Here is a 26,430-nt window from a genome sequence, read left to right as displayed (position 1 = left end):
TTACCAAAAACATTTTCATTCTAAATTTGACAGAAGTCAAGTTCTTAAATTGGCTACCAGTCTTTTTTTTATTTGTGCGTAAAGAATACCAAACCACTGTTTACATATCAATGGTGATTTAATGGAACAGTAGCTACAAAGGGCGTGATGATGGCACAATTATAGCTCCGCTGAATTTAGGAAACGTGCAATTAAATAGTAATTCCTTTTCATTAAACAAAACCACTTATATTTAACCGATTTTTACATTATTCAGATGACACTACGTACAAATTACACTGGTGATAATCTGGAAATGAAATCGGAATGGATTGTGTAATATGCTTATTCTTCGTATTAGTTTCTTCAAATGTGAATCGAATTCGTTTAGTTTTGGGAGATAACTTTAACCAAGCTGGTGTGTGCCCTCAGAATCAGAGGTAAATTATTATCTTGATATTATAATTTGTGGTTTTGCTGCTACGATTTATTATTTTAAACTACCTTAAGTAAAACAGGAATTTGTTTATATATTCGTTATTATTGTCTGTTATATTATACTGCAATTTTCAAGATTAATTAATCGTTTTATTGGATTTACATTTTATTTTTTTATAACAACGTTTCTACCAAATGAGATATATTCGTAAATTTGTAATATATTATTGATATTAATAACCGAAAAAATGTTTATGTAATAGAGTGATTCGTTATCGTATTGTAACACAAAAATTACCATCAGCAGCGTTACCACTGTGTTCCATAGGTTTAATTGATGTACTTCAAACAGAATCAAAGAAATGCAGAAGGTAGGACTATATTTAGCATCAAAGTTTAAATAATTAATAATAATTAATGTTTATGAGCAAAATTAATTAAGTTTATGTTGAATAGGAAGTATATTTTCATGAGTTAATGGATTTACTGTTATACGGGGTTTCAACGAATGAAAATAGTTTCCTTATTCAACGAATACAGAACGTAAATTATTTGTTTTATATCACGTCAAATCCCTGTCAAAGCTCTACGAGAGACATGAATTATCCTAAATATATCAGAGTGGCATACTTGTACGCAAGTAAATATTATTTGTTCTGTCCACAAATACAGGGATTCTGCTAATTTATGAAAATGGCATTATTGTACTATTTTAATCACTAGGGCGTTTTAACAATTTGTGTCACTGACCTATGAAATGTCTTTCCCTCCGGTGATGATGACAAACATAATGAATCATAGGTTGATAAATGAATTCCATTTACCAGGATTAGAAATTACAAGTTTGGGACTAAATGGCTATACTTTAAATTAAAGGACGTCATGTTATCACTTAAGCTTTTTAAAATAATGATTTATCTAGTTTGATTTTTCATACTAATGGTAGGTTTGTTTGTTTTTTTCTTTATTTATTTATTTGTTTTTACAATGTTTTAGAAAATGGGCTTACAATATTGCCTGTCGATAGCAATTTGGTTCCCGAAGAAATACTTAATTTCATTGTGATTGGTGCTAACCCATGATATATTCTTTAATCTCTCTACTTTTCCCAAGTCAAATTGAAGTTCAAATTAACATCTAAAACCAAAAGAACAGATAGCCTACATATTAATAGTAATAATTGTTTTTTTTTATGTAGAGCCACATCAGAAGTAAAGGAGGTGACTAGATTGGAAAAATATACCACAAATATTACGATTTTCACATGTTGTCCAACCTTCACACCCATCGGAAACATTTGTGTACCAGAAGCAATGTCAGGTAATGGTGATATGATATGTTTATGATTATGGACGAACATTTATTGAAGATAATGTAGGTCTAGCTGTATTTTTCAATGAAAGTGGTTCAGTCGATGTAGTGGTATTGTAGAATTTTTCCCCGCAACAGGCACAGTAAACACAGATATAACGTTGGCTTCATTTATGAGTGTGCCTCCGAAATGTTTTTGAACTATAGGTTTTTAGGTATTGTTTGAAATAAATGCATACTAGACCTACCAACTAAAATAAAAATTGTGACTGTGCTTAAAATAATTACTAATTAAATCTAATTCTTTGAATGTATTCATTTAATGGTTAATTGTAACTTTCCGTGATTTAATCTGATCTATTTGTTGCACTCACTCTATACTATGGGTTCACTGTATACTATGGGTTCTAAGTTACCGTATTAATGTATACTATACTATATTATTTATCAACAGAAAACGATACAATAATCGGTTTGAACCAGAAGACCGAGCCAGAGAAAGGTATTGACATGGACGTGTTTTTAATGGCATTTAGCATTGTTGCTGCTGGCATTGTTACAGTAATACTCATAATTATATTGTCTGTCCAGTGTAGATGGGTTTCTTGTCTTAAGATTAGAAGGTATGTATAGCTTCAATGTTTTCAGACAAACAGTTTAAATAATGGATGCTTAGAATATAGTGCCTATCAATGTTCTCTTTATTCCTCTAGTCAGCGTGAACTGTGTTACGTCTCATGTTCTATATTTATTTTGTGTTCAATCTATCTTGCACATCTATATTTTGTATCTCTAAATTGGTTACAGTGCGATACTATTATAAGTAGGCCTCTGTACGCCTGTAAATGTATAATACATAGCATATTATATTTTATCATTGGTAAATTGGTAGATTATTTGCCTGATTAGGCTACATAGTGAATCTTCATTATACATTTTTTTTTAACATTTAGATTAAAAGAAAGTGGGATAGTCCGAGTTACAAGACGCGGCAAAAATCGTAAGTAACAGTAACAATGTTCATCACTATTGCCGGTTACCGTACAATATAATTAGTCATGGAACATCAACAACAAAAAAATATTTCTTGTCTGATTTATATTTACAAAATATAAATTAAAATGATTTCCAATATTGAAAATTGTTATTCAACATTTCGTTCGTTCGTTCGTGATCGATTTTTAAAATCTGAATCATCATTGTCTATAATATAATACGAATACGAATACGAATACGAATAGAACTTTATTGCAATCAAACGAAAGATTGAAGTTTAACAAAAGCGTTTCACTCAGAAAAATAAAATGCAATATACAAATATAAAAGACATTCAGAAATGTAGAACATACAATCAAAACATTAAAACAAAATTACAATTAAAAATCACTTATTATAAAAACAATAAATATAAAATTCAAATTGTTAAAGACATAGGCCTGCAGGATAAAAATTTAAAAGTATTAAAAATGTTTACAAAAGTATTAAAAATGTTTATAATAAGACTAATTGCGTTGTTAAGAGTTTTTATATTTTGTTTTTAATATACTTAAACTTGGTGGTCTGATTTGTTTCTGATATGTTCTCCATGTCTTTTCCATAGTCATGTTTACTGAAGGAATTGATAATAAGCTTAATCCAATACAATCGTTAACACTGTTAATAGTTTTTCTATTTCTTTACGTCTAATATTAGGCAAAAATTATTATTTTAATTTCAAATAACCAAATTTTGTAGGAAATACAGAATAGAACATGAGCCCATTCATTTTCCTATGTTTGCTTCCAAGACCATGTAACCTTTTCACATCAACGGACATTAGGACCATGTACAGTATTTAACATATTCAAAATTTCAGATCATATAAACTATGGGACGAACATTTGCTTGGTATTTAAAGGGTCCTAAAATTATTTAATTTTAATTTGACTGTAAAAAAATGAAATTAAAAATATTAGAATGTCATTGTTATCTATTTTCTTAAAAAAACATTTGTGATATGATGATCATTTATACAGTATCGATATTTTATATACTCTTTTAATTTAGGTAACTCACGTCAACAGTTTGCATTTCTCGATTTGGCTCAGTCTGCTACAAGTAGTCGATGTTCTTGTATTGCTATGACAGACCATACAGATTTTGATGATGACGACACGTCTAATTCTACTAGTTTAAAGAGACGATCCTTGCCATCCGTTTACGAAATACAAGGATTCCACGTTCAACAAGAAAATCATACCAATCCTTATCCTGTGCTTGATCCGCCATTACACAGACCCAGACCTACAGGGAGAGCCGAATTACAGGAACCAAGTAAAAACCATTTTGATTGTGATGATTATGCAGTAGTGTTGTCGTTTGGAAACAGTTTTAAGCACAATCCTTCGACAGAAGAAGACGCAACAGCGTCCGCTAATGACTACATAACAACCCTGCGTTCAAAATTTGGAGATTTCAAAAGTAATTCCCGGCATGGTCACGTATTCTCAACTGACATGAGTGTTACCAATGACTATGTAACTGGTGTTGGAACACGTTTAGATGATATGACTGTAGGATATGTAACGACAATTGGAGCGCATCCTGACTGTTCGGAATCTAAAAATGACAAATGTCGTTTATTTCCAAGTCAGTTTTTTGCAGCCTCAGAACTGGATAGTGTTGCAGAATACATAACTTCAGTTAAAAAAACACACGATAATATTCGTTCGATGGTAAACCGAGAATCAACTTCCACCTACGATTCAAACTACATGACTCCAATGGATGCAACTCGAACATTATCTTCCAATGCTACCAGTGCGGACTACGATGATGTTGATCTACTCCACAATAATTTCATTTCTGAAGAATATTAACATTGTGAGATTATCTTAATTGCACGTTATTTAACTTAATTGAGAGTAACTAAATTCTTCTGCTTAGATATTTAATGAAGAGGTTTAGAGGATTTTGTGCCGGTGAACCCGTTCTACTTCCTCTTTCCAGACATGCTACAGCAACGCTTAAATGCAGTGAAACAAATGTAACACTTTTGTGAGAGCCTGGGTTGTCACACTTACCGCGAAAATGCTTGTTGAAATCAAAAGTCAAAGTACTTCACTTGCACTGGTGAAGGGCTAGTGTTGCTCTGCAACTTTTTCTGCCTGTACTTTTCTTTTTGGTTATTGAGATCCAAACACTGATACCCACAGCATTTCCATAGTCATGTCATCAAAATATCCGGGTCTATACGCTGTGTTAAAAGTAGGGCAGGGTGTCCTTTTCATGGGCAATGATTCCACCAGATGAGCGAGAAGAAATAAACGATTAAAGTAATTTTTTGAATTTTACTTGTAATATTAGGATGATGCAGGGTCGTTGTTCCTTTATACACTACTCAAAGTGTAAATATTGAAATCAAATGACGTGCACTTTATAATCATGATCACAACATGCATCTATATATAAATTATGCCTATTTCTGACATAGGTGAGCACAATGGAAACATTTCGGGAAAGACCTCCGCCTTTGATACCTACATCACCTATCTCAGATGTACCGCGAAACGTAGATCTGATAACATTTCTCTCTATTCCTTTATTGTTCCATATTTCTCTCTTAGGAAGATATCATGGAGGGTTTTAAAACGAAATTATAGGCCTACTACAAATTAATAAAGATCAAATTTAAAATATTCATAAAACATCTTTGTATAATGTGGGGAATAGTATATAAAATGACATCGGGAGAACTGACCTTTTTTCCCCGATATCCGAGTTTTTGAGTAAACTGAAAGGACTGTATAACTGCGCTACCTGTGTCATTTAGGACCCTGGAATACTTCTGCCTATGCTACAAGCTGTCTCAAACGTGTTCCTTCCTATCCCGAAACGGCCCACTGTGTCGCGGAAGTTAGTTTTTATTTGTAGTAGAATTCATACTATATAAGGGCTTTTTTCGTTAAAAGCAAAATTCCAGCTGATTTAGTGTCTTTAGAATGTAAAATAATAAAAAAATATGTTGCCATTAAAAAAAAGCTTAAAGGCCCATTTACAATAGGGTGATAACTAACATAACATAATAATAATTACATAAATGATAGGCTTATGACAACATAGTGATAACACAAAATGGTGACTCTCAGTAGGCCTAGAGTACACACTTCTTCATATTTTAACATCTCATCAACAACATAACATCGACCTTCACAATAAGGTATAAATATACTTGTTTTAATATTGTGGTCCTGTCTGAGATACTACAATGAAATAAAAGTTTCAGTGAAAAGAAATTAGATCTATAGGCTAATTTAGAATTTGAAGTAGTTATCTTGACTTCAGATAGCCTTATGTTTAGACAATCCTATGAGAAGTGACTATTTCAGAGTGGGGGGCGATCGAAGTGAGCTCACCCTTTAGTCGCTTTAAATTTGTACGGGAGGATTGTTACACAATTGATTTCCCAGTATTACGAATACGCAAAGCACAGAAAAGTAACTGTAGATTTGGAACTCAATGATTAAGTAAAAAAGAAATATTTCTTACAAAAAATGCTGCTCGCTTATTGACGTAACAGTTTTAAAGATATATTGTCCTTCTGAAAAATATTTTTTATTTCAAATTTGTTTTTGAATGTGTCATTTTATTGTCACATAATAGATATTTTACCTGAAAACATGTAATTTAATGCAAAAAATACTTAAATTGTCTGTCAGACAATGGTTTTTGGGTTATAATTAAATGTTTCTTTTCTCTTTTTATACGTGAATAAATAGTTTTTTTTTTGTTACAGAAGTGAATAACTTTGATATGAAACACAGATTCAATTTCTGTTACTTTGGGGGTCACTTCATCACGCCTAGATACTTCAAGTGTAAAGTATCCTATTACAAACAAAAACTTTAATGGGCTGTTTTGATAATAATTCAATGATTATCTGACAGCGAATTACAGTATTATATACCGGTTCAATCTGTTGATTTGCGTCAACCAATCAAAGGGCAAGAATCCAAAATCGTTCAACCGTGAGCCCTCATAGACTCTTTTCCAAGACGTTTTTTGGGTCCAGCAGCTGGTACCTATAAATTATAGTCGAGAATCCTTTTTAGCAAAAACGTCAGTGTCTAGTACTATAATTGCTGCTTGCTTTCAGCTTATAAATGAGTCATCTCTTGTGACGTAGCGGGCTAGAGCAGCAGCGTGAAAAACGACATGGAAAACATAATTCTGAAGTTTGAATATCACAAAGCTTACTTTACCACTTTTTCTCGCCAGCTAATGCCCAAGAGGACATAATCAATAAGAAACTGTATCAACGCGAAAGCTATTTATCTAAGTCTGACAGTTTTAATATTTTGTATACTCGACTAATTGATAGGTCCAAGCTGCTGGACCCAAATAACGTCTGGGTAAAGAGAGTCTATGAGGGCTCACCGTTGAACGATTTTGGATTCTCGCCCTCTGATTGGTTTACGCGAATCATGTCAATAGACTGCGGAAGAATTTTCTCACGTGTGCCGTTGTCTCTCTGAGGACTACTGTCCAACACACGTCGGGTAAATAATGTAATGAAATTCTTTGAATAAGGTTAAATAAACACTCTTTTTTATTTAATAAACATGTAATATATATATTTTTTTTTTAACGTAATTTTTAAAGTTCATACAATTGCCTACTGAGGGCGCAATTTATATACTTAGTTCGTGGCTAAAATCGATTATTTTCGGCGATGTTTTGGACCCTATAAACTATATTTCGAAACTACAAGTCAGATTTTCATAACTCTTTCTTCATTTTAATATTGATACAAAATATTAACTGGCAATGTATGCTATTAACTTCTAATGTTACATCGTTATCACTAGCCTAGATAGTAGACCTATATACTAGTAGTATGTGAGTGGGTCGCGGGTAGGGAGTTAATGCTCCTAGTACCCTGGAAATATAGGTTTACTGAAGTTTAGTTTATGATTATATTTTTGTTCTGTACAGTAGGCCAGACTATATTTACACAAAATGTTTACTACTGATTGTTAAACAAAAATAATAAATTATTATATCTGAAGAAAGAACAATGGTTTAAAATGTCAAAAATTCGAGCGGCGTTTTTTGTAAGAAATATTTCTTGGAATATCCTTACAAATGTTGTATACCAATTTGTACTGTCGCACTGTAGTAATCGTAATCATTGTATATAACAACACTGTCACACTTTCTAATAACTGCTGTAGCAGTTCCCTTCGTTAGACCTACAGCAGGCTATTATGTATTCAAAAGTAATGATTTGTGAAACCGATTTATACTAGTTTATATTATGTAGCTAGGCAGGACATGGCAAACGGATATATAATTGATTTGAAAACCGTCATTTTGGCGCAGGATTAAATTTCAATGCTGACCACAATGACATCCGGAGTAGGTCTACTGTATACTTATTTTGGTGACCTACAAAGAATTGTATTGTTTTATAGCAACCACTAATAATCATATACTCAAGATAGTTATTCGTATTTTTCTTTTACAGTAGACTCATTAAAAAATCTATATAGGCTATATATTTTTTTTATGGATTTCAATCTCAAATGTTTGATTTAATATTTAGATAGGTACATATGGAAAAGTATAATGGAAATGACTCAAACCGATACCAGATAAACACCTTTACGTCATACTATTAGAAGTTGAAGCAATGTATGTATGTAGTCATACTAGTTAAATAACAATAAGGAAGACATTGACTGCCCCTGATCTGTTGCTAAATCATTGGAAAGATGGGTGACATCTATCGCGGAAAATCATGGCTTTTTTGTGTTATTTTATTCATTTTGTTACTAGGTCTAAGTATAAATGATGATGTGGTTTGTGGAAACATAACCGATAATAATGACAATGTATGTACTACAGTAAGGTTAGTAAGAAATGTTATTATGTTTATAATAGGTTTGTGTAAGTAGTGAATGTTAAGACAGTGGAACGCGGTTAAGACAGTGGAACCGTAATTACGTAGCCATAACATCGGCAGGGGTTCGAGGCTCACTCACTCCATGGTTCTGGTGGTAGAACGAGTCTTCTCGGATACGGACTATAAACCGTAGGTCCAGTGTACACATCTAGCTCGTGTGCACTTTAAAGAACCTAGTACATCTTTCGAGACGAGTAGGGGGTTACCCCGGTGTATTAGTACATCACAGCCACTGATCACCAACTGGGCCCTCTGGGAGACCAGTCTTTGACTGAAGAGGTCGCCCAGTATAAATATATATTTCAATTCAATCAATGTCATTATTTTACTCAATACAAGACTTTGAAATAGATTGATGCTATAAAGTAGTGCTTAGTGTTATCAATCGTTTGGTTATTAAAGAAACTGTAATTACTGTAATTGGTTTAATGCAACATGCATCCCATTTTCACGGTATAATGTCCATCGACTTAACCCTGTAGTATCGTGTCTGCTAATGGAAAAAGGCCCAACCATAGGACCTGATTACTTACACCTACCCCTCTAAACAATCCACTATGAAAACGGTTCTCGGTATTGTATAACATTTTTCCAGAATCATAGGAAAGTACTGTCCGTGTTGTATTAAGGACATCTCATAAGGCTACAGGTTTTGATGGTATTGTTTTAGAAATCCTAAAACTAGTCTGATCTGGTGTGATTAAATAAATAAATTATAATAAAATAATATGATAAGCCTAATACTGGACAACATTGTTGAAATACAGCACTGAGAATCAGGTTTAAAACTTGAACCCTGGTATATCGATCGATTGGGAAGCTGACGTTTTTGAAAAGAGCAATACAGTGTGACACATGTGGGTTGAGCGCAAGGTAAATTCAATGTTGCCTGAGCATTATACGAATAGTTTGATACCCGTAAAGAAAAAGTATTAACATCTTGATAATGTGTATAGGTTAGATATGTTGTCCAACTGTGAAGCATTCATCTTATATTCGAACAATTGTGATTTACATTTTGATGGTAGATTGTGTGAATTTGTTCATCCGGAAAGGTACGTTTATTTTTGTTTTCACAGACGTATTCAGAACGTACATATTTCTATTTGCCCTAATGAAACATTTTACAAAACAATGACCGGAAGTACGACATTTGACCCTCGACCCCATTTCTCAATATTGTATATAAATATAATAAAATTAAAATGTCTGCCCTCAAAATAATGACTCGGATACATGTTTCTAATAGGATATAATAAGACTGTTAAGTAAATCTCAAAATTTCACCTGAATCACTCGCCTGGAAAGTATGCAAATTAGTAGTACAAGTTACATGAAATATGAAAATTAGAGGGTGAAATTACAGGTTCACATAATATTAGGCTAGAGAGTTGATTTTTTTCAAAGACGAGTTTAGAATGTACATATTTCTATTTGCTCTAATGAAACATTTTACGAAAAAATGGAGGTACAACATCTGACCCTTGACCCCATTTCTCAATGTTTGCATACAGAATGTGACTAAAATGTCTGTGTAGAGACTTTGTTTTGGCCTCAAATGACTCGTATAGAGGTTTCCCATAGTCGTTATACTTTGTAATTCCCAAAATCACATCTTGATTGCACACCTCAAAAGTATGCAGATTAGTGGTACAAATTACATGAAATATGCAAATAAGGATGAGGGGGGAATCACATGTTCACATACTATATCGAAACCCATTAATGCTATGAGAGTGGATTTTTTTAAAGCCTTATTCAGAATGTATGTATTTATTTAATTTGCTCTAATCAAACATATGACCATATTTCTCAATATTTAAATATAATGCAAATAAATGTCTGTAAAGACTTTGTTTTCGCCTCAAATGACTCGGATATAAGTTTCTGATAGCCAGCGTAGGACTGTTTAGTATTATTCTCATACTCGCCTCCAAAGTATGCATATTAGTAGTACAACGGGTGAAAGTTGCCATATCATTATCGTTGTAATTTGTAACTTGTACTACTAATTTGCATACTTTCGAGATACGTGGCAGGGGTGTGATTTTGTGAATTACAAAGCGGTCCTATTCTGGCTTTTGGAAAATAGTAGGCCTATTCATCAATTCATTTGAGGCAAAAACTAAATCTCTACAGACATTTTAGTTACATAAATGCAAATATTGAGAAATGGGGGCCAATGTTGTACTTTTTGTCATTTTTTTTATTACAGAAAATACAAATATGTACATTCTGTGAAAAATCATCTCTCTAAACATTAGCGGTTGAAAATATGGGAATGTTGTAATTTCACCCCATAAATTACATATTTCATGTAACCTGTAACACTAATTTGCATATTTTCGAGGTGCGTGATAAAGGTGTGATTTTGGGAATTACTAAACGGTCTTATGCTGGCTATAGAAAACCTGTATCCAAGTCATGTATGTCTGTACAGACATTTTAATTGCATCATTTATGCAAAATTGAGAAATTGGGTCATGGGAGCATATTTCAACTTGTACTACTAATTTGCATACTTTTAAGGTGAGTGATACAGGTGTGATTTTGAGATTTACTAAACAGTCCTATGTTGGCTATTAGAAACCTGTATCGGAGTCATTTGAGGGCAGAAAAAAGTCTATATAGACATTTTAATTTAATTATATATGCAATATTTTGAAATGGGGTCGAGGGCCAAATGTCGTACTTCCTGTTATTTTTTGTAAAATGTTTCATTAGAGCAAATTGAGATATGTACCTTCTGAATGCGTCTGTGAAATCGTTTATATAGATTAAAGTACAGTATAGCGATAAACGGTGAATTCAAACTAAATATAATCAAATGAATTCATGAATCTTGCACAGTGACATAGATAAAAAGACTTGATTTTTGTATTCGATAGTGATACGTCTTTATTACAAATCAACTGTTGTCCCGGATATACTGGTACTGACTGTTATGAAGGTAAGGGTTATGATATCCATTGCCATAATAATGTTTATTATAATGATTCATTATCATCATCATCACCACACCATCATCAACACCACCACCACCACACCATCATCAATAATAATAATAATAGTGGCCGATCTGTTTCGGATCACAAAAGCCCATTACAATGTGAAATACTGAAAACTGTTGATCTAATCTATCATTTATGCATCATATTTTACTTCTCTTGATTTCTTCTTCCATTGGTAGAATGTCCGGAGAATATGTTTGGACTTAATTGTCTTGGTAACTGTGAATGTCAAAATGGTGCCACATGTAACCCTATCAACGGATCATGCACATGCCCTGATGGTTATACCGGTGAATTTTGTGAGCGTACCTGTACGGAAGGATTATATGGTGGTGGATGCTTATTGACATGCCCTGATTGCCACACAGACAGCTACTGCGATCATATCAACGGTAGTTGCATTTGTCCTCCAAAACTTGAAGGTGAACTTTGTTCGGAAAAACAAAAGGGTAACCCAGACTTCTGTAGTTTTTGTCCACCAAGTGACGTATGTGGTGAAATTTCGTGCTGTGATTCTAGCAGTGACTTCTGCTTATGCGGACCTGGATGGACAGGGATTTATTGCACAGAACCATGTGAAGTAGGAACCTTTGGAAAAAACTGTAAAAATTACTGTGAATGTGAAAATAATTCTACTTGTTTGCATACAGACGGACGTTGCATATGCACACAAGGCTGGACAGGAACATTATGCAACGAACCTTGTGAAAGTGGGTTTTTCGGGAACCAATGTTTTCAGAAGTGCAACTGTCCAAATAATAGTACGTGTGACCACATAACAGGGGCATGTCATTGTGCTGGTGACTGGCAGGGTATGAGGTATCGTATTCTGTTTAGATTGATTTTATTCATTAATTTAAATTATTTATGGACCTTCTTCTTAAATTATGTAGTCCTGCTTTAGTTTAGATATAGATAGTGAATTATAATTTAATCAAATTAACTATTACGTTTATAATAATGATATATAATATAACTGCACCGCGCGGTACATCATAAATCGGCAATTACATGATATAGATGTAATAATTTACTGCAATACCGTATTTATTCGAATAAACTTTTTTAGGGGTAGTTGGGTGGGGGTATTTTTCGAGAGGGAGGTGTTTATTCGGGTGAGGCGTTTATTTATTTGGCATGTAATATTATGGTAACATATATAATCAAATAAATACCATCTTAGATATAAAACAAGGCCAACAGCCATTAAGTCGCGTGCTACAATGCATAGTGATACCGGACCGACATACAGACCGACCGACCGACATAGTGAACTATAGAGTCGCGTCCACGCGACTAAAAATACAACACAATTATATTAAGAAGTGATAAGTAAAAATTGTATCAACATTCTTGGTAAATTGTGGATCTTGTCAATCAATGAATTCTACTAGAAATAGAAATGCAATAGTGTGTATGGGGCGTTTATTACAGGATATTATTAGTACATGGGGCGTTTATTACAGGATATTATTAGTAAATGGGGCGTTTATTACAGGGTATTATTAGTAAATGGGGCGTTTATTACAGGATATTATTAGTAAATGGGGCGTTTATTACAGGATATTATTAGTAAATGGGGCGTTTATTACAGGATATTATTAGTAAATGGGGCGTTTATTACAGGATATTATTAGTAAATGGGGCGTTTATTACAGGATATTATTAGTAAATGGGGCGTTTATTCGAATAAATACGGTATTTCTTAAAATGAGTTCAAGAATGAGTTGACATTCGTTTATTTACAGATGTAATGAAGGAATACATTGTAAACCTAATGAAGATTGTCGGCCTGCAAACGGAACGTGCATAGGTAATAACTATTATTTTATAGTACCGGTATCGATAGCAATTGTCATGATAATAACATGATAATAATAATTATTATTATTGTTATTATTACTATTATTTACCTCCGCCAAGGAGGTATATGTAGTCGATCGCGTGTGTTTGTTTGTCTGTATATATATATATAAATCCAAAGGCAAATTACTGAAAAAAATGACAATGCTGTGGGTATCAGTGGCTGGATCTCAATGGAGATTTGTATTTGGCGTTGCTGTTCTATTGTTAGTCAACAGAATCTATTGCATACACATGCTTGTAGTGAAATTAGCCTAAATCACACACAGCATTAAGACACACACACACATATATATATAATCAAATTGTATGATAAGTGTTTTTATTTGGTTTTAGGTAAATTCCATGATTGGTTAATATTGTCATCTGACCCTTAGTCGCAAAGGATTGTTCTTAAGGAGACTGAATAAATATCTATATATAGCACAGCAATGTAATAAAAGACCAAATTGTGCTTCAATAAATTGGTTTTAATGCATATAGGCCTAATAATAATACAATTGTAATTTGTCAATTTTGAACTTTGACCCTAATACCTCAAAAATGCTTCCTATCCTGATCGATTCGTAATCTACGGAAAATTCTGGTCTAGAAAAGTTGGATTCGAGCTTAAAAACGTTTAATGACAATTACCGGTATCTTTATCAACAGCCGATGTGGAAACTATTTCAAAGAGGACACCACCAATTAAAAGTGGTATTGCAGCCGGTGCGGGCGCCACCACATTCCTCTGTCTAGTTGTATTGACAGTATATTGCATGAAAAGGACAAAAGTACAATCAAGGTATGTGTACCAATCATCAGATATCTAACTTGCATTATATGGTCGAATGTGCATATATACAGATCTAATCCAAACTTTTTCTATAATACGTTAGATTCTTTTAATTTCGACTATTATATACCGTATTTTTGTACAGTGTACTTTATTTTCTTATAATAATTAAGCATACTGTATTTATTCTTTACTGTTTTAGAACATTTAGTATGGAGAGAAAAGTTCCTATTTCTTCGAATGGTAAGTGATCAATTAAAATTAATAAATATTTATACTTGTTTGACTTACCTACTGTAATATATTACCTTTATAATATACATTGAGTATAAGTAATAAATATCGCTGAAATTATAGAAAACGAAATCTGAGTGAATCAGTCTATTATTATACTGCAGGGCCTCAACCACCACCACGACCAGGATTCGCAACGTTCAACAATGAACCAGTTTACGATTCTATTGGTGAAGATGGGCATTATATAGAAATAATTGATAATAAGCCATCAGGCATCTATAATCCCGAATATATAATATCAGGAGGTGAAGGTTACTTAATACCAAGCACAAGACCTACGTCATCAGAACATCAGGACACAAGCAGTAGTGGATCAAATTATTCAACTGATAGTTCGTAAAATTATGTGATTGATCATACATATATATAAACAGGCAAAGAACACTAATTCTAAACCGCCCGGTGATATACTGAACATTTATTAATTAATTTGAAACGAAGAGTCGCTATGCAATCGAGTTTGAACAATTACCATGAAATCCCCAGTAGTCTAATGCTTAGGACATCTCCATATCAAGAAAAAGGTTCCGGGTTCGAATCTCGGTTTCGTTTTCTCATTCTCACAGATTTCCTCATCTTTATCGTTTCAAATTAATTAATTAATTACACTTCAGTATTTCACCAGGAAAGGTGGGATCTCCGAAGATATACTTTTTTATATAATATAAACATCAAGGCACAGAATAAATTCTAAACCGCCCGGTGATATACTGAAATACTGAAATTTAATTAATTAATTAATTTGAAACGATAAAGATGAGGAAATCTGTGAGAATGAGAAAACGAAACCGAGATTCGAACCCGGAACCTTTTTCTTGATATGGGTATTTCATGGTAATTGTTCTACTACTACGCACGCGCACCAGAGATCAAATTGATACGCCCTCATCTTTCAGTATTTTATTCACAGAGCGGGATATAATGGATATATAGTATAGTGACAGCTGTTATAGCTACCAGCATTTTGAAATAATTTTGTATAAATAAATAAGAGAAAAAATGTAACACCAAAATAAACCGTTTTTTCAACGAACATGAATTTGAAAATGATATATCACAAAAGAAAGAAATTAATGATAATAATAATTGATGATAATATCATAAATTCAGGTTCTATGATTAACTGTATATATAGTACTGTATATCGATCTATACAGCAGCGTGGGAGCAATGTTATTGGAATTAAGTACTTTGTTTACTGCTGTGTTTTCTTTCAAATTCTAATTTGAAATACAAATTTAACATGTGTTCTTTTTGTTGCTACCATGAGTGCGGGAAATTTACTTTACAGAACCAAATACACATAATGGATTAGTCTTAACTCGAATAAAATAGATAGGTATATAAGTATATTATTAGAATAATATAATTTTTTTTTAATAAGTTGAATTGGTGGTGAACTGGTCAAAAACACTATTTGAACTTAATATTGTAAACCGAATTAATCAACACATACAATGTTATAGTACAAAACATTTTCTTTTTAGACAATACTTTAAATATAATAGATACTCGAGACATTTTCTACGAACGTCGACTGCTTTTAGACACAAAATCGTATATTTATTTTACTATACACTTGAATTCAATTAATAATTGAAGTAAGTAATTACATTTATATTGTTCAAGTTTAAGTGTACTATGTTTTTCTTATAAAACATCGGTATGTGATAATGTTTTAATCTTAATAAGAATTTGAAAGTGTCATTGAGTGTCAATGAAAATTAAAGATTAAAATTAAACTCGGTTCGTTAACCTCAATTAATATATTATAATCTTTAAAATTAATTACTAAACAATTTTAATATTCCAATTCGGCTTTTTGGTGTGGTAAGTTGCAAAATTTGAAAATGTAAATGTTTTAAAAATGAATCCGTTGAAGAATTATGGAGGTCTGGTCTTATTAGTAAAGTGAGTGTGTCATGTATTATATTATTATTGTGTAGACCTACTGTAAGGCCAATTTACACAGATAAGAGGAGCGGTAACGGTAAGCAAGCAGAAATGCGCGTATCGTACCACGTAGAATCTGTATCTATCCGTTTTGTGTAATCGGTCATAAGAAATAAATACAGAATAACAGATTCTATATTTGTGTTGACCGTTACTGATCGTCTGTATAAATGCGGCGCGGTCTATAGCCTATTCAAACGCCATGATAAACTAAATACAGAATTAGGGATTATGCCCTTTACAACAACATAAAACAAATAATGCATTCATAATGTTATTATTTTTAATGTTTGATTATTATAATTATTACTACAATAAATGGTACAATTCAGTTTCTTGTTCAGTTTAATACCCCTTTGTTTTCATCTGATCTGCACGAATAAGCTTAATTATTATTTAATATGCATTGCCGTAAAAAATTGAATAAATGGATTATATATAAATTATTTACTAAATCCAATAGTGTAGGCAATACATGTTTGTAATTTTAAACAGTTGCATAGAAATACCGTTTGATATCCTTATTAATGTATTTTATAAACGTGTTGCGGTAATGCCTAATGGTTTAAAACCCCAGAGAATAATGACACTGAACTTGAATGTTGACACAGAAGAATTATATATTCATTTATATAAAACACATTGTAAGTGACTTCACTAAATAAACATCATAAATGAATCATTAGAAATTGAAAAATCGCAACTTCATTTGCTGTCGTTACTCAGTCACAAACAGAAACCGAACAAAGGCATATTTACGTTAATGTTACAAAATCGATATGTTTTATTTTACGTTTGGGACAAAAATTATTTAATACTGTATTAGATGATTTGAAACTTACGTTTTAGTGCTATAATAAATATAAGTATCATACTACTAAGTTAAATTCACCGTTTTATACATCGATTAAGCACAACGCACATTGACATTTTAAAAAGCAAAGGCCCTGATGACAAAACATGTTTAAAAACAGATACATGTCAATTTAATTACAAAACAAAAACATCTGATGCTATCTAAGAAAGTGATTACAAGAATATACCAATTACTGACTATAAAACAGAATAAGAATATTCGTTTATGTTCTTACTCAGAATTGACTCCAGTGTATCGCTTGTCAAACGTTTGACCAACCGTCGATATTTCGTATTCTAAATATTCATTGACTTGCTAAAAGCATTTAGGCCTAAGACAAAATGAATGAATAACAGTTTCTAGTGCAATATGAATAAAGTTAACAGTACAATAAAACGATACCATTCTTATTCAATTGAACATTTTAGGAAATTATCCATCCAATGACGTTTTAATTGTTAATAATAATAATGCTAACATCATTCACTGAAAATATATTCATAATCTGTTGCATTTTCATTACTAAAACATCATTTATTAAATTTATTTTTATGGATACTATAGTTAGTACTACTTGCTTCAGTACTATATACTGCATTTACGAATGTTATTTGAAGGCAACTAATTCATGTTGGTATACTTTCTAAATGTATAACATAATGTCGCATATCGTGTATCTCACGATTCGTCTCTCATGAGTTGTCTACTGGTTGTTTAGGTCATTTTATTTTCCGATAATGAACTACTGACCATGATTTTTAATGCATTTTCATGGTTCGATTTCTGTTATAGCAATCTTTGAACAGACCTGTTTCAAGACAATATTCGCACTGCGAATTTAGATTGATTCTGCTTGTAACAGATGATAGTAATATATCTATGCTCCTGGCCACGTTTAACTCTTGTATCATTATAGGATATTATAATAATATTGTCCATAGGATTAAGGAGTCTACACCATGTAAACGTATAATAAGGTGATTTTGATTTATTCGATTGATCAGAACGTTTTGAATTATAAAAATTGATTTGAGTTGACGATGGTTTTAGTAATTACACCCGAATACAGAGGAAATCGTAATGACGAGGCGCGCTGCATTTAACATGGTGTGTCATGTTCTGTCGGTGTGGGAGGGGGAATGACGGTGGGCGAACCCGTGAGTCACAGCTATGTTTTACGTATATGGTTATACACTATACAAACACCTTAATGTGTTCGTATTTAGAACTATAAAGTAGTTGCATCAAGCAAACATGTTTATGATATAGGCAAATATATAGTTGGATGTATTAACTTTTGTATTCGAAAAAATACAATATAACTAATTTGTTCTCCTATCTTTACTAGTTTGTATTATTATATACAAATAAATACATTCATATTTGTTTTGACAATTGTAAACAGGTATGGACTTATCAGCGTGAATTAGAAGTACAGTGCTATAAATTAGTCTTGGTAGCCTATACCACGCTGCCAATCTAGGTAAGGATATTTACCATGAGCATGAATTGACAAGTAGCTGCAGCTAAAAAAGGCTGATTATATACAGTAATGTGACATAAATATTGGCATTTTATCCATACTTTGATCTTGATTAACGTTTAATTTTTGTTATATCCTGCATATCGGTTTAAAATTGATAATCCGTAAAGTCAAATGAATTGTTGATTAATCGTGGTATCCTACAAAAGAAAACATAATTAGTATTGACAAATTATAACACAAATTTAGGCCTATATTATCATTGTTGTATAATGTTTTAACTGTTGTTATTATGACAGCCATTCAAAGAAGCATGTTCATGTTTCCTCAACATCACATAAGATAGACGGTTGAATATAACAACTCAACTTACTTTATTCATATTATTTTCCATCCGATAAAACAAACAATATTATAATGGCATTGCGTCACATATGTTAATTGCCACCTATGGCTGGTAGCTGAAGAGAAACCAATAAGGGTCTTGATAAACACTGATATGACTTTGGATGTGTACAAAATGTATTTACCTATTCAGTATATGCTGTTTTCTTTAAATTATTGTGTTCAAATACAGTGAGCATCCAAGGTGACACTTTTCGAGCTTCATTTTTATTTTTAGATAAATTTCCAATCCAACTAGGTGCCGATTCCAGTCTCTTTTCTGTAGCAAAGCTGTGTATAATGACAAATAAGAGTATCAAATTATTCAGAGGTATAACACATTCGATGATAAACAATAGCTTTTATAATAAGAAAAAAAACTTATGGAAATTATAAATAAAGTCGAGTGTGGTTTTTTATGGATAAATGTGATGTGAGAAGCAATTTCACGTGCGAGATCTCGACCAAACAGGATTTAAAGAAAGTGATTTCCGTACCAAATGTACTTACTGAAAAATTATGCTTGTCGTTGGTAGGGAGAGGCAGTGTTTATACCTAACATAGTTAGAATATCAATTAATAGGACAATTTGACTGGTTGTTAATAAAACGGAAACAAAGGTATACCGTCATTTTAAAATAGCACCAATTATTATCATTATTAATATCATGATACTAATTTCTCAGTTTATAATGAATGCCATCAACCAAAATCATGCATGAGATATCTACATAAGAATAAGACAGTTTCCAAAACAATTACTAAGGCTTGAGTAAACGCATAAACTGCTCAAGTAAATGATTTGATTGAATAGGCCTAATAATTATTTGCAATGCCACCATATTAATTAACTAATTTGATCCAAATTGATCCGGTTAGCACAGCAAAGTTTAATCTATCGTTATTTTTCTAAACCACTTGATACCTTTCTTTTTCTTCACAGACACGAATTAGGCCTAATGGTAATCAGAAAATAAAAATAAAGCACACACTAAGCAAGATAAAACAATACACTTAGAGGTATCAAACACAGAGTGGTCAATATATGTTTCATAAGAGGCGTTTACAATTATAAACTGCAACATATATTGGGGATATGACATAAGAAAACAAGGTAGTCCTATAACTTCATTTGAGCAAAATAATTGTGTATGAAAAATTGCAGGAACAAGACAGAGGAAAAGTAGAAGGGAGAGGAATCGGTGTCCCTCCTTTCTACATGCCCGACCAGAGAATTAAGAACGGTAGGTCTAACATTTACATCTGGTCTAGTTTGATTGGCTCTGAGTAAAAATTAACACTATTGTATGAATTTACTTGTTGCCTTGTGAGATAAAAATGAATGAAATGATTGTAATAAAACTCTTTAAAACGGCAACCAATCCATTGTGTCAATATAGTACAGTATGGATCCATTATCCTTTCGCTATTTTTATTGAAGTTTGTTTTTACTGTTATTGATACAGTGTATAACCTTTATAGTCACTACTATTATGCTACTAGAAATTAGGATTATTACTTGCCTATTAGTATTGTCCCGTTTACCCCAGCGTTGGCGTGATCTGATTCTACAACCTTGTGGTGGGCATCCATTTGGTCTGGCAAAGCACGAGGTCAGTAGCATCACAACAAACAGTGTAACTATACTCAACCGCATCACCATTGTTCTTCTTTATTACATAGAAAAATATTTAGAAAAATAAACAATTATTAGAATAATTAATCTTTCTACACTAAAGACACAATGACAATTGAATGTGTTCGTGTGTGTTTAAATAATAACCAAATGAATTACTTAAACCGGATAATTAGTTTTTCTAATTGAATGACTTCATTTAATATAGTTAGCAACAAATTTAGTCTATTCATGAAAACACCACGATGAAGCGTGCAAAATGCGTACACAAAGTGTACATAAAATATAACAAATACTATTGACCGATACTGAAGTAAGTACCACTTTACTTACTGATACAGTCACAATAATTTGCTCTTCAATAGAGAAACAATGTGTATTGTGATTTATTGTTTCAGTTTATTAAAGTGTGTAATTTAAGATTAAAACGAAACAAACATACGATAGATATCACGATTGTTAGTAATAATGGTAATTTTCGTATTCAATTAACGAGTTTCCTGATGGAATTGATAGAATTGACTATTGATTTACAATGATGTTAATGCTATTTCTGCGACATTACGAATACATAACGTAAATGAATGTAAAGGGGTACCGCTAGTATCTCCCCTACGCTGTTATTATGCCAATTCAACAATGTACAATTAAGACCGTTGCAAAGATTTATACATATCTTCAGAAACAAATTATATTATGAGTTGCAACACTTCACCTTGGAATTATATCACAAAGTATAAACGGCAAAGCTCGCGTATTAAACTAATTCCAATCAGTGTTGCTCATCTGAATGATAATGTTATACATAATTAAAATGATTACAGTATTTAGTGCTTATAACATCAGGTATTCTAACAATTAGGATGATAATATAAATTATTTATTACGAAATGTAATCTGGTATCAAGCATGTAAATACTGATCAATCGGTATCGAGCATTCGGAAATTGAGTGTTGTATAATATCAACCTCATTCACGATGACCAAGTAAGAAAAGGGGTGCATGTGATCAGATATGTTATTAGGTTCGAGATTGCCATCTGACCTTTTGCCACCCGACCCACTGCCACTTAGCCTTTAACCACCCGGCCTTTCTCCAATGGCTTTTGTCACCGGCCATGATTACCAAGCTCTGCCTACACTTTCATTTGCCTATATGGACATGTTGAAGTAATATTATTACAAATCATATTTGGTCACATCACATTTTTGTTGTCAAACTAGTTTGATAGAAGACAGAGCGTTAGATTATAGTTGGGTTTTTTAAGTAAATTTCATTTTAAAAGAAATTCAAAGCGTTTATATCTGAATTCGTTTATACATATGCCTACTCGAAGAAACTGTCATTGTTTTAACAAGAGATTGATCTTCAATAATTATATATTATTTGTATAAATCCTTCACTGACGATGATGATTGAATCTTTTGGTAAAAGTGCACGACACTAACCTGCCTAAAAACTAGCAGGTTATATAATTGTTGCATTTAGTTCGTTTTAATAGTTAGCATATTAAAATTCCATTCATTTTATTGACATCGTCTAATAAATATAGCTGCAATTGAGAATGTTATAATTATGCTTTTAAAATAAAATCGAGATAAGATATTTCCAATGAAGAAGCGTTGCTCCTCTGAAATGCTTTCACTCTAAATTTAAAGAAAAATAATAATTTGAAATGGCTTATAACGCAGGCCTACATCTTTCCAGGCGGGATATATACTGGTACCATGAACTTAACATTACAATAATTTATTAATATATTGTAATACATAAACAAAAATAAATAAAGTAGATAAAGACGTTCTGAAAGACAATGAGGTAAATGTGTATTATAGTGTATGCATTGGAAATGAGTGTAGACATGTTGTCGTGTCTAACATACATCATGGTGTCACAGGTCAAAATGCAAGAAAATCGATTTTCATGAAATTATATCGTATTTGGCTAATAATTAAAAAAATATGCAACAATAATTACAATCTGCTGCATCCTTTTTTATTATTAAATATAAAAAATGAATGTGTCAACTTAGTTAGAAAGACGTGGAGGTTGAGGTAATATTAATTCAAAAGTTAACAATAATCATATATTAGAAATAAAGTAGAATATTTCATCATTGATCATTTTTAGTTTTATCCATTTTGAATGATTCCTAATAGTTCTGAATCGATCATGTTACCTACTAAATACTATCAGGTTGTGCAATGCACTTTTAGGTACATTTCACCTAAACAATTCATATTTCACTCAAGAATTAACACTTACCGCTGTGTGAAAGATATTGCAATGTGGCAATAAATTTTTGCGATGTTTCAGTGATGCATTTATAAAATTAGAACTTATTATGATTTCTATATCATGTATGCAAAATGATAATAAATCAGGAATTAGTAGTGGGATTAATTCAAATAACCTGTGGTTTTTGTCTTAAAATTGTTTGCAAGGAGGTGGTTATGTCTTATCAGATTAATTTGTCATGTTTGTCTTTGTAAACGATCTTTTAACAATTTTCTAAGCCGTCCTCATTTTGCCATTCCTAAAATGGATCGGAGTAAACGAACATTGACGAATAACCTGTACAAGTCAAAGACATTCTAATATCCATCCACTCATTGTTACAATATACTAAATATTAACAACCCGACCGATAGATTTAAATGACGGAAACTTATATTGTTCAGACACTGAATCTTGACACAACAAAAAAACACGGTGAGAAAAGATGCTTTTAGCTTTGATTTTAGATATTCAGGGTTACGAAAAATAGCGATGCACTTCCTACCACAAAAGCCTACAGTTCTGAACAACACAGCAATAGTAAACGAATAAACAAACGAATTGAAAGCCTGCCAGTGATTATTAATTAATTTGGTCGATTTTCAGAAAATGTGGGTGGGGGGGGGGGGGTGTTCTTGCTTGCTTGTACCTGTTTAAACTATCCAAGAACATAGTCAGCTGTCGTTTAATTACGCTGTTTTTAATAACTGTGAACTGAAGGCTGTTACGTCTCGTGTGAACCAGATTGTGCAGTTATTGTTAATGGTTCTCACTTTAGGTTTTTCCAAGTCACTAAACATAAAGGCGGCGAATTATCAAGGCTATTTGGCTGTAATATACTTTGTCAAAAACCATACATATGTATATAACCTAAGATTAGGTAATTTTTGAAAAAATAAGGTTGCCTTTCTTTTGACAACATTGCAATCGTCATAATTTATTTTCGTGACTATTGTTTACTGCTCGAATCGGGTACAGTTGATGTGCACTAAAGTATAGATGTATACGAAATGAAATTAACGTCATGACGTTGTTCCGTCACTAAACACCAGTGCATAATATAATGAATACTCTCTCTCCAGTGTACGATAATTATTTTTAATAGCTGAAAATTTGTTAAACAGCATCATAATGTGGGTTCATACTTTCCGTACTTAATTGTACCAGCAATTGAAACCATTAGGCCTATGATTAAGTTGAGTTAGATAATTATTTTTGCCCAAAATAGAGGGTTTTTCACAAACTGTTTTACTGCATTGCTTTTACCAAAACCGCTGTATCACATAACTTTCTAAAGACCCATTTAGGCATTATTTATTTACCCGAGTTAGTTGCTTTCATGAACAATTACTGTAAAATAAAATGCGTTTGTATTCATTTGTTTGTAAAAACTGATCCCGATAATGTCTGTATAAAGTTTCGATCACATTCTTGGGCGGATGCAAGAGCACGGTGCGATCGCACCCACTAAATTAAAAATGTGCATTTGCATGAGGTAGGCCTACAACTCATAATTATTGTTGAATAATTGCGCATAAAAAGATATTACGTTTTTGTTACATATATCTCGCGTGACATCACATACATTTGCACCAGTCATTGGTACGTGTAGTCGTCAAGCTTGTGGTAGCACCTGATCTAAGCGAACTTATAGGCCTACTACTCGTAAATCTGTCAGTCAATTTCGGGATTTTTTTTCACAAATGACATACACTGTAATGATAAAAAAACAAATGAGGAAAATAAAGAAATAGGCTACATGTACAAAACAAATTAGGCCTACAAAGAAAAATTAATTTTAAAAAAGCGTACACTGTATCAGAGAAGAGTGAATTCTTCCATGACTGTATCAATGAACACAAATTAAAATAACAACATTTGCAAAACATAATGCGTTATGTAAGTAGCTTAATTTTGAAATATGTGTAGCATTTCTGTACACGATAGCGTGTTTGTAACATCAAAGAAAAATCAGTCTTCGCCCTAAAGGTTCAAAATCTTTTTTTTTTTTCTATTGAAAATGACTGATGAGTGGAACCACTCTATAGCAATTTTGTATTTTTATTTTAAACTCTATATTAAAGTTGAAAGTATAAAGGTGAAAGGAAATGCAGTATGGTGTTGGACTTCACCTCAATCAGATTACCAATGATCTCAATTTCTACTTCACTGGTGATTTTTAAAATGTAAATTGCATCGAGCACCTCAACCCCACCATGATTAAAACTGAATTGCTTTGATGCTATATTGACCCCTACATTAAATACAGCATGCGCCCAATTATCGAAGAATTGATTAACTCCGTTCATTTGACATGAAAATATGGAATGTATCAATATTTTACCAGTAAATCAATGGCTAAAACAAAAGTGTGTGAATGTGATTTACACAATTATTATTTTTCTCTCGTCTAAAACCCGTTTATTATAATAAATATCAGAATTACGCCTTAGTACTAGATGACATCATAACGGTCGATGATAATTACGTTACACCACTTTACAACTGTTCAATCAATTTTAAACAATGATTACAAGCTATCAATCATAACAATTTACCTGTACTCTTTAGTATCTTTCGTCTTTTGTTTCACGTCAACCGAGAATTCCTGAAATATATTTCCATAGAGACGTTATCATGTTATTTTTATATAATTTGCATAGAAATACCGGTATCACACTAAAATTATGTAATACTGAAAACAGAAATACAAATGATGTGAAGTATAGTTTATGAGATAATGAATGAATGTTCTGTGCCTAATGTTATACTGAAATTTAATTAATTAATTTGAAACGATAAGATGAGGAAATCTGTGAGAATGAGAAAGATTTGAACTCGGAACCTTCTGCTTGATATGCAGATGTCCTAACCATTAGACCACTGGGGCTTTCATGGTATTGTTCAAACCCGATTTGATATTGACTCTTTAACATTCTCGGCGTGGTACGGCGGAACAGCACTATTCCTTCAGAGATCAAATTGATACGCACAAAGCGGGATCTCCGGAGAGATACTTTATATATATATATAAACACATTGGGAATAGAACATTAATTGGCTAGCGACTCTTAACATTCTGGGAGTAGTAAAATACTGAAAGATGATCGAGTGCGTATCAATTTGATCTCTGGTGCGCGTGCGTACAATAATGAAGTAAGTATAAACATTAGAAAAAGATTACCAATATTTCAATCTTTAAAAAATCGAGATTCGAACCCGG

At 32.3% G+C, this 26,430-nt stretch overlaps 2 protein-coding genes and 1 long non-coding RNA gene across 4 annotated transcripts in view; 2 read left to right on the top strand and 1 right to left on the bottom strand.

The window, feature by feature from the left end:
* The first annotated feature begins 2,251 nt into the window (after positions 1-2,251).
* LOC144845837 (uncharacterized) overlaps positions 2,252-26,430 on the top strand; it is a 339,583-nt gene continuing 315,404 nt past the window's right edge. The window contains exons 1-3 of one of the 2 annotated variants that reach the window (XR_013612599.1): positions 2,252-2,351; positions 2,682-2,728; positions 3,775-4,779. Coding sequence is in view for 1 of the 2 variants with exons in the window: in XM_078703291.1 (XP_078559417.1) it covers positions 2,254-2,351; positions 2,682-2,728; positions 3,775-4,586 (957 nt within the window). In the remaining variant the exon portion in view is untranslated. Of the gene's footprint in view, positions 2,352-2,681; positions 2,729-3,774; positions 4,981-26,430 lie in introns of those variants that run through there. The other variant, XM_078703291.1, reaches the window with a different exon arrangement.
* Positions 8,431-16,574, top strand: LOC144845703 (uncharacterized). The gene is made up of 8 exons (XM_078703134.1): positions 8,431-8,617; positions 9,628-9,726; positions 11,560-11,621; positions 11,862-12,501; positions 13,431-13,495; positions 14,197-14,329; positions 14,523-14,563; positions 14,719-16,574. Exons 1-8 carry the CDS (start codon positions 8,481-8,483, stop codon positions 14,955-14,957), a joined length of 1,416 nt encoding a protein of 471 aa, XP_078559260.1. The 5' UTR covers positions 8,431-8,480; the 3' UTR covers positions 14,958-16,574.
* Positions 16,627-25,815, bottom strand: LOC144845969 (uncharacterized). Its single transcript, XR_013612614.1, has 4 exons — positions 25,766-25,815; positions 20,817-20,960; positions 19,440-19,584; positions 16,627-19,109 (listed from the first exon to the last, which is right to left on the bottom strand). It is a non-coding gene; the product is annotated as an uncharacterized LOC144845969 (long non-coding RNA).

This window comes from Antedon bifida, chromosome 1 (assembly GCF_963402885.1).
Source record: "Antedon bifida chromosome 1, ecAntBifi1.1, whole genome shotgun sequence".
NCBI lineage: Eukaryota > Metazoa > Echinodermata > Crinoidea > Comatulida > Antedonidae > Antedon > Antedon bifida.
This window is presented reverse-complemented; position numbering and strand designations above follow the sequence as displayed.